This window comes from Phoca vitulina, unplaced genomic scaffold (assembly GCF_004348235.1).
Source record: "Phoca vitulina isolate PV1807 unplaced genomic scaffold, GSC_HSeal_1.0 scaffold55, whole genome shotgun sequence".
Taxonomy (NCBI): domain Eukaryota; kingdom Metazoa; phylum Chordata; class Mammalia; order Carnivora; family Phocidae; genus Phoca; species Phoca vitulina.
This window is the reverse complement of record NW_022589758.1, coordinates 2,547,088-2,562,787: the sequence shown is the minus strand read 5'-3', so window position 1 is coordinate 2,562,787 and position 15,700 is coordinate 2,547,088. Positions and strand designations below refer to the sequence as shown.

At 42.9% G+C, this 15,700-nt stretch overlaps 2 protein-coding genes across 2 annotated transcripts in view; one reads left to right on the top strand and one right to left on the bottom strand.

The window, feature by feature from the left end:
- GRPR (gastrin releasing peptide receptor) overlaps nucleotides 1-15,138 on the bottom strand; it is a 33,796-nt gene extending 18,658 nt beyond the window's left edge. The window contains exon 1 of the mRNA XM_032389662.1: nucleotides 14,261-15,138. Within this exon, the coding sequence (XP_032245553.1) occupies nucleotides 14,261-14,673 (413 nt within the window). The 5' untranslated portion in view covers nucleotides 14,674-15,138. The remainder of the gene's footprint in view (nucleotides 1-14,260) is intronic.
- On the top strand, nucleotides 8,811-9,241 carry LOC116622909 (40S ribosomal protein S24-like). Its single transcript, XM_032389663.1, has one exon. The coding sequence runs from the start codon at nucleotides 8,852-8,854 to the stop codon at nucleotides 9,170-9,172; it is 321 nt and encodes a 106-aa protein (XP_032245554.1). The 5' UTR covers nucleotides 8,811-8,851; the 3' UTR covers nucleotides 9,173-9,241.
- Nucleotides 15,139-15,700: the final 562 nt, after the last annotated feature.

Here is a 15,700-nt window from a genome sequence, read left to right as displayed (position 1 = left end):
TAATGGCAGTGTTGAGGGGTTGCAACAGAGACCTTGCGGCCCACAAAGCTGAGAATATTTATTATAGGGCCCTTGAAAAAAATGTGTGAACATGGCTAGCATTTCTGTTGTTCTCGGCCTGTTCATACCAAAATTGTTGGTTCCTTCTTTAATGGAGGAGAGAGTCTGTCTTCCATTTTACACAGCGCTCTGCCTGTTAGGCTTAGTAATTTGTGATCATGAAGACAATAGGCCACTGAGCTTGTGATCATGAAGACAATAGGCCACTGAGCTTTGCCGTTGGTCTTCCAGTGCTAAACACTCATTGTCCAGGATGCTTAGTCAATTTATCGGCACAGATAAGGACTAATTTAGTATCTCAGGCTCTGCTTGGCATTATGGATATAAAAGTCCCTGACCACAAAGGACTTAAAATCTGGTTGGGGAAGCAAGCTAGGCCCAGGTAAGGCCCTGAAAGAACAACAGAATGATGCTTAACATATTACATTCCCCTTTGTGAGGCGCTCTTTGTGACTGCTGGGTCAGTCTATGAAGTGCTTTTACCATGGTGCAGACATGAGTACATGTTTAATGCTAAACCTGTTTTCTATGTAATTACGGAATATAAAACTTGGGAGTCATCAAGGCCCATTCCCTTCACATTACAGAAGAGGAAAAGTAGTGGCCAGAGGTCCCACAGTTGGTTAGCTGAGAACCAAGACTAGAACCTAGGTCTCTGGGTCCCCTAGTTAGTTATATTTGACTATAGCTCTTCAGTCTCAGGTCTTTTTAAAGCACCAGTAAAGAGTACTTCAAACTAAATATTTACTATACCGATCTTCATCCCGTAGTGCATATTTCCCTCAAACCATCATTTTAACCTCCAGTTTCACCTCTGCTGACAACCTAGGAAAGAAAAGATGCCAAATTCTGATTTTTCTGTTCTCCTGTGGTGTTTCCAATCATTTAAAGTAGAAGGGGAGGGGCGCCTGGGTGGCTCAGTCAGTTGAGCGTCCTACTCTTGATTTTGGCTCAGGTCATGATCTCAGGGTCATGGGATCGAGTCCCATGTCAGGCTCCGTGTTCAGTGGGGAGGCTGCTTCTCTCCCTCTCCCTCTGCCCCTCTCCCCACTCGTGCACATGTGCACATGCATGTGCGCTCTCTCTCTCTCCAATAAATAAATAAATCTTTATTTTTATTTATTTATTTTTTTAAATGTCACCTCTGATGGCTTTTTTTTTTTTTTTAAGATTTTATTTATTTGACAGAGAGAGACACAGTGAGAGAGGGAACACAAGCAGGGGGAGTGGGGAAGGGAGAAGCAGGCTTCCCATGGAGCAGGGAGCCCGATGTGGGGCTCGATCCCAGGACCCTGAGATCATGACCTGAGCCAAAGGCAGATGCTTAACAGCTAAGCCACCCAGGTGCCCCAATAAATAAATCTTTAAAAAAAATAAAGTAGAAGGGGAAAAGAATAGATAATAATGAAATTCTTAAAAATCTGTTTTGATTGCCATTTATTTAAAGAGAAATAAGCATTTCCCATATGCTCTCATGGAGAAACTACTGTAATTTTGTTTTTACATAATTTTGTATTGTTTTTTAATTGTGTTTAACATATTTCTCAGAGGCCCAAGCCCGGTATGAAAGTGCCTGATAATAAAACAAAACACAACAAACAAACAAAAAATACCACCAAAGGGAAAAAAAGAAACTTTGGAAAGCTTGAAGTTGACCTGTACTCATTCTATTTATATGGAGACAGCATAAAGAAATAAGGGAGTCACATGGACATATTATTTTTACAATGAGTTCTTCTCACACTGGAAATAAATTTCTTTATGTGCTGCTCTTCGCATTTTTTCCTGCTTCTTTCCTGGGTACCTTTAGCTATTCCCACTGGCTAACTGGTCTGAGTACAATACAAAAAAAGAAAAGTAAAAAGAAGTGAAGTTTAAAGAAATGTACCTCAGGAACATTTTGGCTCTTTCCTTCCCACGGAATTTCAGCTGTTCTCAACCCCTGCATAACTAAATGTTGGCTCCAGCTCTTACTTACTGGGGCTAAGAGCCCCGGCTTAGCTGAAGGATCCCAGAGGCTTTGATGTTCCTACAGTACTTGGCAGGCCTCAGCTGAGACTCCTGACTTACTCACGTCTCTGCATCTAACCTGCGGAGATAATGTGAGGCTGTGCATGCTGATCCCACAGGTCCGATGAGGGAGTTCTGTTTTCCACTTCTGATAATGGCAAACCAGCTTGTTGCTGAGTAACTCCCGTAAAATGAAAAGTTAGGAAATCTCTTGGAAAGCATCAGAGAAATACCAAGGCAGTGAGGATCTGAGGGGCCAAAATCCTGGAGAGAAGGAAGCATAAAGAGATGAAGCTGTCATTCAGTACCATTTTCGCCTTACGGCATTTACCAAGTTTCAAACAGCAACAGAGAAATAAAGCTGAGCAGAGCTTCTAGCAGTTTTAGGAGGAAGGAGGACAATAAATGGAGTTCAAGGCCCACCAAGGAGAGGAGGCCAGGTAAACACCCCAGGCTTTCAGTTCGGATTCCCAAAAGGGGGACACCCTAGCAGGAGGGGTGAACTAATACTTGCAAAGACCCAATCCCAGCCTCCAATCTGCTCAGTCCCTGATCGGGTCATATATACTGCCACCTCCTAATTATCTGCAAGAAGCAAAAGCGAATCTTTTCTGGAAGATAATAACATGCAGAACCTCGAATTATTTACAGTTCTTCATATACAAAATCAGGTAGTCAAACAAAATTGCCTCGTATACCAGGAGGCAAAACAAAATGGCCAAAAAACAAGAGAAGAAAATCTGTAATAGAAACCGGCTTAGAGAGGTTCCACATGTTAGAGTTACCAGAGAGGGATTTTAAAATACATTGGGACTAATTCAAGAAATTAGATGACAAGATGGAACCAAATGGAAAGACTAGACACAGCTAAAGAGAGGATTAGTGAGCTGAAAATGGCTAGAGTGAAGTACAGTGAGAATAGCAGAATGGAAAACACAGTAAAAGGAGTAAGAAATTTATGGGACATGGTGAAATGAGATTGTGTTTAAAACAGTTCCTAGTAACAGAGGCTTGACCCTAGGATGACATTTTCTGCCCCAATAAAAACAAAAACAAGCAAAGGAGGAAGAAAACTCGAAAAACTTACAGTTAACCTGCAGTATTCTGTTGATACGTAGACAGCATAAAAAAAGAGAATGGGACAGAAGCAATATTTGAAGTTGTAATGGTTGAGAACTTGAGAAAACTGGCTAAAATCTTCAAACCACAGATTTAAGAAAAGCTATGAATCCAAGCAGGAAAAAGACAAAGAAAACCACAGCTAAGTGCATCATAGTAATGCTGCTGAAAACCAAAGATAAAGAAAAAAATCTTAAAATCATTCAAAGAGCAACAAATCAATAATTTTAAAGAAGCACCAACAAAACTGACATCTGTCATCATAGCGGAAGTCCAAGTACAATAAATGGCAGCGTCAAAGTGCGAAAGATCAGAACTGCTGGCCTAGAATTCTATGCCCAGTGAAAATCTCCTCCCCAAATGACATCAAATAAAGGCATTTTCATACACACCAAACCAGAAAATGTATCCCCATTATATTTACACTCAGTGAAACACTGAAGGGCATTCTTTGGGCAGAAGCAAAATGATCTCAGGTAAAGTCAGAGTTGTAGGAAGAAACAGAGAACAACAGAAAAGATAAATATGGGAATAAATTTAAATCTAAAGGTAAAAAATATGTGAGTAAATATAAAGTATGTAAAAACAATAAACATAATGAGTTGTGGGTTTTAAAATACAAAGAGAATTAAAATAGAAAATAACAATAGCTTCTCCCCACCCCCACCCCTCACAAAAGGCAGGAGGGAATTAAAATAAAGTGTCTTTGCATTGCAATCCTTGAATTGTCCTGGAAGTGGGAAAGTACTAATTTATAGCAAACTGTAATAAGTCAAGGATACATGTTATAAATTCTAGGGTAGCCCCTGAAAGAATACGAAGAAGAGCTTGTATAATTAAACTCATGGGGAGGGGTAGAATAATTAAAATATTTCACTAATTTAAAAGAAGGCAAGAAGAAAGGGAGAAAGGATAATGAGACTGGTGAGACCAATAAAAATCAAATAATAACATGGTAGATTTAAATCCAGATATATCAGCAAAGTCGAATTTATCAGAGTGTCTATGTTTATAGGACAGAAACCTGTAGCCAAATTACAAACAGCAAAGACATTTGTGTAAAGTGACTCATGTTACACATACCCACAAAATACCAACATTGATGAGGAAAACTTAAAACTCATAATGCCAAGACATCCATGGCAAACAAGTTAATGGACGTCAATTAAACAAGTATTTAAGATTACTCAAGGCACAAAACTTTAAATACTGTGAAATTGTACAGCCCATATAGGAAAGAAATTTGATAGTGGCTTTCTCAAATAATCTTAAACACTATACAGTCATCCTGTACATATATGACATAACCAGTAATGACTTACGGAGCTGAAAGAAACTTTTCTAACCAATCCTTAATAATAAACCCATTTTAATCAACCATGCCACGAGTCTGACTCATCTTTCTAATTTCTCTTTAGAAAAGGATATCACCAAACCATTGTCATTTTAAGAGGAGACAAATGAGGATGAAGCCAAAATATTTAAGAAAACAAGTGTGATGGACATGTGTCAGGCAATTAATTAATAGATACTATGTTATTTTTCTGGATTTTGTGATGTTTGTAGAATTTATCAACTTATTTAAATTTCTAACATTGTGATTTCTAAATCTAATATCTTTCTAAATCTTTTAAAACAACCACGTTTCTACCTAACTTTGCATTCATAATTTTACTTGTTTTTTCTTAAAAAGCATCCTCCAGGACGCCTGGGTGGCTCAATCATTAAGCCTCTGCCTTTGGCTCAGTCATGATCCCCGGGTCCTGGGATCGAGCCCTGCATCGGGCTCCCTGCTCATCGGGGAGTCTGCTTCTCCCTCTGTCCCTCCCCCCTGCTTGTGCTCTCTCTCTCTCTCTTTCACACCCTCTCTCTCTCTCTCACACACAAAAATAAATAAAATCTTTAAAAAAAAAAAAAAAAGCATCCTCCAAATAGTTCCCATAAAACCTGCATAAGGTCTTTTTGTCTAGAGTTGGGATGACTGTTCTACTGCAGTCATTCTGTTAACCATCAAAAGAGATGAACATGATTCACAAACCGTAATCCAGCCTTCCAGGTTCTCTCAGTAGGACCTACCAGAATTCATTCATTTCTTTACTCCTTCCTTCATGTTTCCATCCACTCATGTATTCAATAAACACTTGTCAAGCCTCTATTACAGGTTAGGGATGGTTTTAGTATCAGAGAATATGCTACTGAACGAGATAGCCTCCCATTTTTTTGGGGGGGGTATATTTCTAGTGGTAGAAGACAGATAATAAACAAGTAAGCAAATAAATGAACAAAATAATTCTCAAGAAAATAATACTGGATGATATTTACCTAAGAAAAATGAAGATATTCATCCATACAAAACCCTATGTGAACGTTGATGACAACTTTATTCATAACTACCCAAACCAAAAACAACCCTAATGCCCACTGACTGAAGAAGGGATAAACCAACTGGTATACCCGTGCAGTGGAACACTACTCAGCAATAAAAAGGAATGGGCTCCTGATACATGCAACAACATGAGTTTGAAAGAAGCCAGACTTAACCAACTGTACACTGTATAATGTCATTCATATGCTATTTTAGAAAAGATCAGGGGTTTTCAGGAGCTGAGGGTGGGGGAATCGGATAGACTACACAAGGACATGATAGTATCTGGGGTGATGGATGTTCTACATCTAGACTGTAGTGGTGGTGGTTACATACTGCATAAGTTTGTCAAAATTCAGAGAAATGTACACCCAGAAGTTTACTATATGTAAGTTACACTTCAGTCAACCTGAAAAAAGAAACTGGATGATGGAATAGTGTTGGTCATTCCTTTAGACTGAGTGGCTAATGAAGACCTCCCATAGAAAGTGATATTTATTTATTTTTTTAGAGGGGGCAGAGGTGCAGGGGGAGAGGGAGAGAGAATCTCAAGCAGGCTCCACGCCCAGCACAGAGCCCAACGCGGGGCTCTATCTCACGACCCTGAGATCATGATCTGAGCCAAAATCAAGAGTCGGACGCTTAACTGACTGAGCCACCCAGGCGCCCCTAAAGAAAGTGATATTTAATGTGTAAAATGAATCAGCAGCCTTTTAGAGGTTTCTAGGCAAATCAAATCATTTCAAGTAGCAGCAAATATCAGATACTAATCAGCAGAATTTCAAAGATGACTGTAAGAAACAAAATCCCTTCTTCCATTACTGGGAGGTAGAGGGGAATGAAGAATTTTTTTTCTTTTATTCTGCAAAACGTGTTTTAATTAAGAGAGAATTTATGCAAACCCTACATACCAGGAGGATTTACAAGTGCAAAAATGCTAATTTAGTCTATTTTTCAAAGGATGTTATTGACAAGCACAGTTCAAAAAACCTCACCAGGAAGCCCTTTCAGGCTATGCAATATGTTTCATGATCAAGTTTGTGCTTTTTTTCTCTTTGCCTCCATGCACATTAAGTTGCCAGAAATGATACTTAATTAATCACACAAAAGTCTAACACTTTCAAAGATAATATGTTAGAGACAAGGTCAAAATCCTTTTCTGCCCTTCTGTCTACAGCACTCCAGTTGAAAGAGCCTTGCTGGGAAACCCCACTTCCGTTGCCCCTGCCCTCTGGGCACTGCAGAGTCTGCCAGCAGCCGTGGCAGATCCATCACCCTGGGGAAACACGAGTTGAGTTTCCTTCCAGAGAGGCAGTATGCTTCAGAAAAATCAGACTATAGAGAAGTTATGAACTGGTGACTCATTTAAGCCCCTCCAACAGAGGGACTTTCTGGAAAAGATGCTTTGCAAGAAATTAAATTGTCTTGGGGCGCCTGGGTGGCTCAGTCGTTAAGCGTCTGCCTTCGGCTCAGGTCATGATCCCAGGGTCCTGGGATCGAGCCCCGCATCGCATCGGGCTCCCTGCTCCCCGGTAAGCCTGCTTCTCCCTCTCCCACTCCCCCTGCTTGTGTTCCCTCTTTCGCTGTGTCTCTCTCTGTCAAATAAATAAGATCTTTAAAAAAAAAAAAAAAAAGAAATTAAATTGTCTTGTCTTGTGTGAAAGGGCCAATGTCCTTGAAATCAGTGAAGCTGGGCCTCTAGAACATTAGAGGAGCCTCTGGCCATCACGGGGGCGATCCCCTTAGAAGGGCACCATCTTGCAGTTACTCGGGTTACCCTCCCTCAGGACAGTAGGGTCTGGGATCAGTAGCTCCCACTGTCCAGGGAAGGGAAATGGAATCAGACTCTGTGTTTTGATGGTGTCTGAAGAAAAGTTTCCAGTTCCCCCGAAGGAACTAGGACTTAAAATGAGGAGAGCAGTATTATAGTCTGACTGCACTTTGAATCTGCTGTGACAAGGTCACATTCCATCTTTTGGTCTCTGTCAAACAAGGGTTTGAACTTTAAGATGATTTCTACTTGTCACTGCTCAAACATCAACCAAGCTGTGTTATTGTCCTCTTACCAGCTGTACGGCGGGCCCGGGTGTCATAGCAGACACAGACCCCAAGGAGCTTCCCCCATGACGAAGGAAGTAGAAAACACAGCTCTACAAAGGACCCAGTGATAAAATGTGGGACAGATTTGGTATTTCATAGACAATACAGGCAAAAACATCTTGAGAAGGGGAAAAATCAGTGAAAGCAAAAGATCAGGGAATGCTTCATAGAGGAGAAGGGACCTGAACTGTGCCTTGAGGGATTCATAGGATTTGGATAGATGGAGGGAATAGAACCCAGCTATTAAGGAGAGGGAAATGAAGTCAGAGAGGGGAGAAGTCAGAAGGCAATGTGGAAGCAATGAGAAGTTAGCTAGAGTGGTTCAGTTGGTTAAGTGTTCAACTCTTGATTTCTGCTCAGGTCATGATCTCAGGGTTGTGGGATTGAGCCCCGTGTTGTCGGGCTCCATGCTGGGTGTGGAGCCTACTTAAGATCCTCTCTCCCTCTCCCTCTGCCCCTCCCTGCCCCCCACTCTGATCGCACGCTTGTGCTCTATTTCTCTCTCTCTAAAAAGAAAAAAAAGGAGTCTAGCTACAACTGTGTTTGTTCTGGCAAGCCTTGGGATAGGAAGATAGAAAGACAAACTGGTAGATAGAAGAGGGCCCGGCAAAAGAGAATTGAAGGATCAGAGAGAAGTGCATAACACAGACCTGGAAAGTGAACCACACATGTATTTTTCAGAAGGTCTCAAAACCTCATCAATGGGATGCCCAAATTCCCCAAGCCTGTGACTGGTGACTGTATTGGGCTGCCTGGTTTCTTCCCTCTTCATTTTTGGTATCTTCTCATAGAAGATATTTGACAGACAGGACTAGCTCATGCAGCTCGGAGCATTTGATATTTGCCTATGTGAGAAATTCCTGCTACTGTCAATGAGACAGACCAACTAACATGGATCTTGGAAAAGAGATTTGGACCCCAAGACACAGAGCAAACTCTCTTCTGTCCAATAGAACTCTCTGCGATGATAGAAATGTTCTGTATCTGTACTGTCCAGTAGAGTCATGTGTGGCTACTGAGCCTTTGACACGTGGCTGGTGTGACTAGGGAGCTGAATTTTTAGTTTTACTTGGTTGGTGGCTAAGATGCTGGACCATGCAGCTCGAGATGGCAGGAAAGGCTGAAACTACATTATCTCATAAACTCTTTGCAATGAACCTCTTTTCCTCCACGGCTGCTTGAAGCTTGGCCGCCATCATGAACGACACAGTAACTATCCGGACCAGGAAGTTCATGACTAACGGACTACTTCAGCGGAAACAGATGGTCATTGATGTTCTTCCCCCTGGAAAGGCAACAGTACCTAAGACAGAAATTCGGGAAAAACTAGCCAAAATGTACAAGACCACACCAGATGTCATATTTGTGTTTGGATTCAGAACCCATTTTGGTGGTGGCAAGACAACTGGCTTTGGCATGATTTATGATTCCTTGGATTATGCAAAGAAAAATGAACCCAAACACAGACTTGCAAGACATGGCCTGTATGAGAAGAAAAAGACATCAAGAAAACAGTGAAAGGAACGCAAGAACAGAATGAAGAAAGTCAGGGGGACTGCAAAAGCCAATGTTGGTGCTGGCAAAAAGTGAGCTGGAGATTGGACAACAGGAGGAGTAAAGATGCTGCAGTGGCTTTATCTGTGGTGGTTGTGCAGATTTTTCATGAGAGGATCAATAAACTAAGAACGTTAATGTGAAAAAAAAAATTCCTTGCAATGAATTCAAAGAATCTGTACTTCAAGAAGTTTGCCTAAATGCAATTCTTTCCTGTTTTCTTTACACATTCCAAATCACAAGGGAGGGGAAAATGTATGAACAGTCTTATCCATGGAATCAAGGATCACAATTACAATGGAACTCCTCTATATATCTTACCTTTGGGATTCATTCTGCCATCCATTCTAGCAGAAATAGCACTGAATAATAATACTGAAGCAGGCACAATATAACTTGGGTATTATATGCTGTCAAGATAACATCTAGCTTTAAACGTCACACTTACTGGAAAACATAAACTCTCCTTACCCTTCTCCTATTGAGGGCCTAATTTTGGTCTTAAACTCCATTTACATAATGCTGAGGACCTAGTACAGAAATGGGCATCTAGTAGGAAAGACCAGTCTGTAAAAAATATATCCATCCATCCAACCATTGTCCATCCATCTGCCCATCCACTCATCCACCCACCTATCTTTTCATTTGTCCATCCATGCACCCATCTTCATCCCCCGAATCTATTCATAGACTCAGAAAGAAAGGTTTTTCTCACATTTACTCAGTGAGAGCTTCATAGAGAGGAAGAGATAAGAAGTCAGTAACTGTATGAAACATTTTAAAGAGTATGCTTTCAGATGAATTCCAAAAAAGGAAGAATGAGAAGAAAAGTGTGTATTAATTAACCATAATTTTAATTAATCACTGTTTATTCATCACCCGTTTGGTGCCAAGGAACCATGTGAGGCAGTGTGGAAGATAGAAGAATATATAAGAAATCTCTGCCCTCAGCATTCTTTTTTTTTCTTTTAAAGATTTTATTTATTTATTCATAAGAGACAGAGAGAGAGAGAGAGAGAGAGAGAGAGGCAGGCTCCCCGCTGAGCAGGGAGCCCGATGCGGGACTCGATCCCAGGACCCTGGGATCATGACCTGAGCTGAAGGCAGATGCTTAACCATCTGAGCCACCCAGGCACCCTCTTTTTTTTTCTTTTAAAGATTTTCCCATCCAAGTACTAACCAGGCCAGACCCTGCTTAGCTTCCGAGATCAGATGAGATCGGGTGCGTTCAGGGTGGGATGGCCGTTTTTATTTATTTGACAGTGAGAGAGCGCAAGTGTGCACATAAGCAGAGGGAGAGGGAGGAGCAGGCTTCCCGCTGAGCAGGGAGCCCGATGCGGGGCTCGATCCCAGGACTCTGGGATCATGACCTGAGCCGAACGCAGAAGCTTAACCGACTGAGCCACCCAGGCGCCCCTGCCCTCAGCATGCTTAATAATCTACTTGAAAAGTTAACGCAATGAATATACGAGAGGCTAAAAAAAGACAAATGAGTAAAATACTTCAAAAGAGCAAAATGAAAGAAGTCAGAAGATAATTCATGTCTGAGATAATAAGCTTTATGTTTAGGGGAGGGTTAGGACCTTGGGGCTAGAATGGTCCAACTTAGGGTTTTAAGGAGGAAGCTTGAACCATATTCCGAATGATAGGCAAGATGACAGATAAAAAATTTGGAGGGACCTTAGAAATAATCTAGCTCAACTCTATTACTTTACAGATGATTCAACTAAGGTCAGAGAGTTAAGTGACTTGGTCCGACTCCTTTAAGTGGGCAGTAATGGCAGCAAAAAGCCTAAAATGCAGGACCGTTGATGCCCATTCCAAGCCCGTACATCACATGGGGAGTAGTGTCTTCTATGCAGGAAAGGAGAAAGTGTCTGGAGAGTGGGCAGGACACAGCATAAGCAAGGGAGCAGAGCCAGGAACTCGTCAGTGTTCCACCAGGTATGAGGACATCGGCGCGTGTGTAAGGGGAAAAAGGCATGGAAGGAGGGGGAGGGCAGGGACCAAAAGCGAAGGGGCTTGAATGCAAATCTGCAACTGACCAGCTGTGTGAAACCCAGAATTCTGGTTTCTGGGACTGCCTTGAAGTCTCCCTCTGACACAGTGGCAACAGTGTAAACTTTTCCAGAAAACTGTTATCCCCTTCATATTAAAAAAGACTCAAGTTCGCCTGGGGGAAGGGAGGGCTGCAGAAAGGAGATGGGGATGAGTACCGCATTGCTGGTGAACCTACAAGGGGCAGGGATGGATGACTATCACTATGCTGTTCCCACCTCAGAAACCCTGATGCAGTAGATTTAGGGTAGGGACTAAGAAGCTGTATTGGTTTTGAGCTCCCCATTGATTTGTGATGATCATCCAGTTTGGAGGGTCTTCTGGTTCATCCTTTTACCACCCTGTCAAATACAGACATAGCGCTTTAGAAAACTCTTTGACGATATTTACTAAATATGTGTCCCCTGTGATCTGGCGATTCCATTCCCAGGCTTAAACCCAAGAGAAATAAACACATATGTTCCCCAAAAGGCACAAATAAGCTTATCCAGACTAGGTTATTATGAACCCCAAACTGGAAACAACCCAATGTCCATTAGTATTAGAATGGATACATAAACGGGGTATATTCATACAGTGGAATACTACACAAGAATTAAAAAGAACAAACCATTGCTATGTGCACCAACATAGATGACTCTCACAGACATGATAGGCATAAGAAGTATGATGCCCTTTATACGAGATTAAAGAACTGGCAAAAATAATCTATGTTAACTGAACTCAGAATAGTGATTGCTCCTGTCTGGGGGTGGGTATTAACTGGAACTAGGCATAAAAGAAAACTCCTGGGGTGCCGGAACTATTCTATATCTACACCTGGGTGGTTTACTTATGTTATGAAGACATAAGTAAAAATCCATTGAGCTACACACTTGCTCACTTTACTGTATACAGATCTTACCTTGTTGAGAAAAAAACAGAGAGGGTATGGGTGTGTGTATTTGCCCTGCCATCCTCATGAGGTTATTATAAGACCCCAATAGCTTTTAAAAATGAGATAAATAGATAAGTGTAGTTTTGTATTATTTAACTAGCTCAATACTTATTCTTGTCGAAATCGGTTAGATGCACTCACTACCTGTGATTCAGGTGATCCATCAGCTTTTTGAAGCCTCACCAAAGCACAGAAAGTTAGTTATAGGGAAGCTTATAGTAGGGGAAGAACACACAGTAACTATAAACTTGCTGAGAACACACCGGAGCTGCCAAAGGCTGCAACCTGGCTTTGGAAAGAGCCTTTCTGCCGATGGGGAATTCGATCTGCTCTGAAACTCTGGAAAGAGCCCCCTGCAGCTACATCTTCACATCCCACACCCTCGCTTTCCTCTCTGTCCCCCCACCCCGCCCCAAGAAAACGGTAAACACCCTCTACACCACTGCACCCAGCAGCCCGGGGTCCAAAATCTCATCTTCCCATCAGGAAAATTCGCCTCCATCCTGAGATGACCTCGGCATCTGTGTAATGAGCCACAGACCTTCTGCCAGCTCCAAAGTTTGCCCGGCCCGGGTCAACACGTGAGACTGCCCATGGCCACCGGTACCTGGGGGGCCGCTGTTCAGGTGAGAGCAAGCTGGGGGCGAGCGGCGAGAGTGGAGAAAGCCCCTCCGGCCGGTACGGTGTGCAGACCTTGCCTCCGGGCTATTACTTTTCCATCTTTGAAAATGAACAGTGTACTTCAGGCAGCTAAGTATAAAGACATGTCTACAAATACTGATAACACTGTCTTTATTCGTCCATTACTCGACAAAGCCAGATCACCTGGGGACTGTTTGTTCCTCTATAAAATGAAAACCCACTACCACATGTATTAAAATGTGGGACGTTTTCTTCAGAGTATAAACTTTCAAGAGCTGCTTCTATGCCTTTCCTGGTACACGCTCAGATCCTCATGTGTCTTTAACAGCATAACATACAGTGGATTTTAAAATGAAAACTTAGAGTCTCTGGTTCATTGTTCCAGTTTTTTCTTAATTTGACCATATGCTCCATGATGTTTCGGGAGTCTATTCATTACTGTGTCCACTTTCTAGAGCTCAGAAGCATGCTAGATCTAGGCAGCAATGTGTGTGAACAGCCTGCGGATATTTCCCGACTGGTTAATTCAAGCAAGTGTTTTTTAACATAATAGATGCTTGGTAAATGTTGAAGGAATTAATATGAATCTTTAAGAGTGAATAAAGGTGAATTTTTAAGCAACATGTTCACACAAGAAATGCAGTTCACAAATGTGAGTGTTGCCCAGAATGAAACGTTGGACTCCCCACCAAAAAAACCCAACCAAACAAAAAAACCCAAAGGCACTGTATGTGGAAGTACATCAAAAAGATTAAAATTCAAAATCAAACTTGAATGGAACTTTCTCAAGGGAAAAAAAATCCAAATAATGCTTGATTTCACTGAAGGGACACTTAGAAAAACCAGCTCTCTGGTTACAGAGAGCCCAATACAAAATCAGCTGTGAGAAAAGGTAAATGGTCTAAGGAAAATAAATTTCAAAGAAATGCTGCTTATTGTCTCCTCTTGTTTATTTCTGAAAGAATATTTTGAGGAAGAAATTCAGTGGGACTTTTCTGTTCTCTGAAGCCTTTGAATTGTTTCGAAGAAACATTTGCCTGGGGTGTAAACTCTCTTAGGTGTGATTTTTTTTTTTTTTTTCCTCACCAGTCAATTAATTTTGCAGGGAGGGAGAAGTTAGGAAAAAGCAACACTAAACCGATTTGTCTCCAGAAGATACATGTCAATCTTATGCCCAGAGATTTTTTTTTTCTCATTTCTCCCCTTTCGTCCCAAGAGCCCCTCACTTTTCTTTCTTAAACCGGTAATGTCCAATTCAAGAAGTAATCCCCAGAAGAACAACGTGCCTGGAAGGGAATCTGAGTTTGACTAAAACTTCCCTTTGTGCAAACAGCTCTGCCTGCCCCAAGCTGGTGGCTCATTTCCCAAGGCACCTGCCACCCTCAGAGAGAAGGTGACTTTCCTCCAGAACTCACCTGTCCGCCGAGAGAGCCGTGAGTGTGAAGACAGACACCCCCACCGAGGTGAGCTGTATAAAGGGGATCAGTTTGCAGCCAATCCTGCCGAACAGCCATCTGTCGGCCAGGTACCTGCTGGCATCCACGGGCGCGCACGTTACCAGGAGGAGCAGGTCTCCCAAGGCCAGACTGGAGATGAACAGGTTGGGCACATTTCGCATGGCCTTCACCGTGCAGAAGATCTTGATCAGGGTGATGTTGCCGACGAGGCCTATCAGAATGATGACCCCATAGATGGCAGGGATGACATAGAAGATCCCTGGGTGGAACCAGTCGTCGTTGGTGGGGAGATCTGCACTGTGATTGGAGATGTTGCAGTGCAAGAAGTGGTCCACTTCCAAGTTCAAAAGCAAACAATCATTCAGAGCCATCCTCTAGGTTCTTGCCCCCCTGAAAAGGGCTCTTAGATGCTGTTGCTTAACTTTGATTTTGTAGTTGGGTGAAGATGAGGATAAAATCTATGCTGGGCTCTTTATCTTCTTTGACAAAAATACTCTGAGTTCATATACCCCATGGCATTCAGAACGGCCCGGCACTATTCTGATGCTGGTGCTGCTCTGGTCCTCACATGACCAATGTAACACGTGTCTAAATTCAGTAAGTTAGCAACAAAAAGTCAGCCAGAACTAAACCCACTCTGTAGCAACTCTTTCTACCTCCACTCTAGTCTGAGTCTCCCTGGCTGCAGTTTACTAGCAACTTTGGGCCGCCTATTTTCATACGGCATTTCCTATCTTTCCTGATGTGTAGAACCTGAAGGTTTAAAGTGGGTAGAAAAACAACTGCACTGAGAAAGCCTCACGTCCTATAGGCAGGATGCTGTGCGCGTCACCGACTTCAGCAGCAAACCGCCCCTCCGCGGCGCTGGGGCTCTGCGGCGGCACCGGGGCTACTTATAGACAGAGAAGGCCAGCCCCCTGCTGGCCACTTGAGTCACTGCCCGGGAGCCCGCTCTCCCCGCGCGCCCCGACAAGCCGCCCGCAGGCTCCAGCCCGCAGACGCCCGGGCGTCTTCCGCTTCCGGATGTGGCTCCTGGGGCGCTGCTAGCCCTCGGCAAAAGGCGGCGCGCATCCTGCCGAGGCTCTGCCCGCGAAGGCAGGAAAACTCGCGGCCCCATTTCTCATCTTTTCCGGTTCTTGGAATGACATGTTCAAGGTGCTATAAAATGGGGCTGCAACGGAATTAAACGCGCACGGACGCACACGGGATGTCCATGTGCCAGCCCACCAGCCTTCCCCGCGGCCCCTTGAACGCGGACGGCTACTGAGGAAAAAGAGGCATGGGCTTTGTGCCTTAAAGCTTCGGTCACTCACGTCTGGGAAAAGCCGAAGCAGAACACACGCACGCACGCACGCACACACGCACGCGCTCTTCCCCATAGATTTGCCAGGCCATCTC

Excerpts from the sequence above, each read along its gene's own strand:
- LOC116622909 (XM_032389663.1), top strand. The coding sequence starts at position 8,852 with ATGAACGACACAGTAACTATCCGGACCAGGAAGTTCATGACTAACGGA.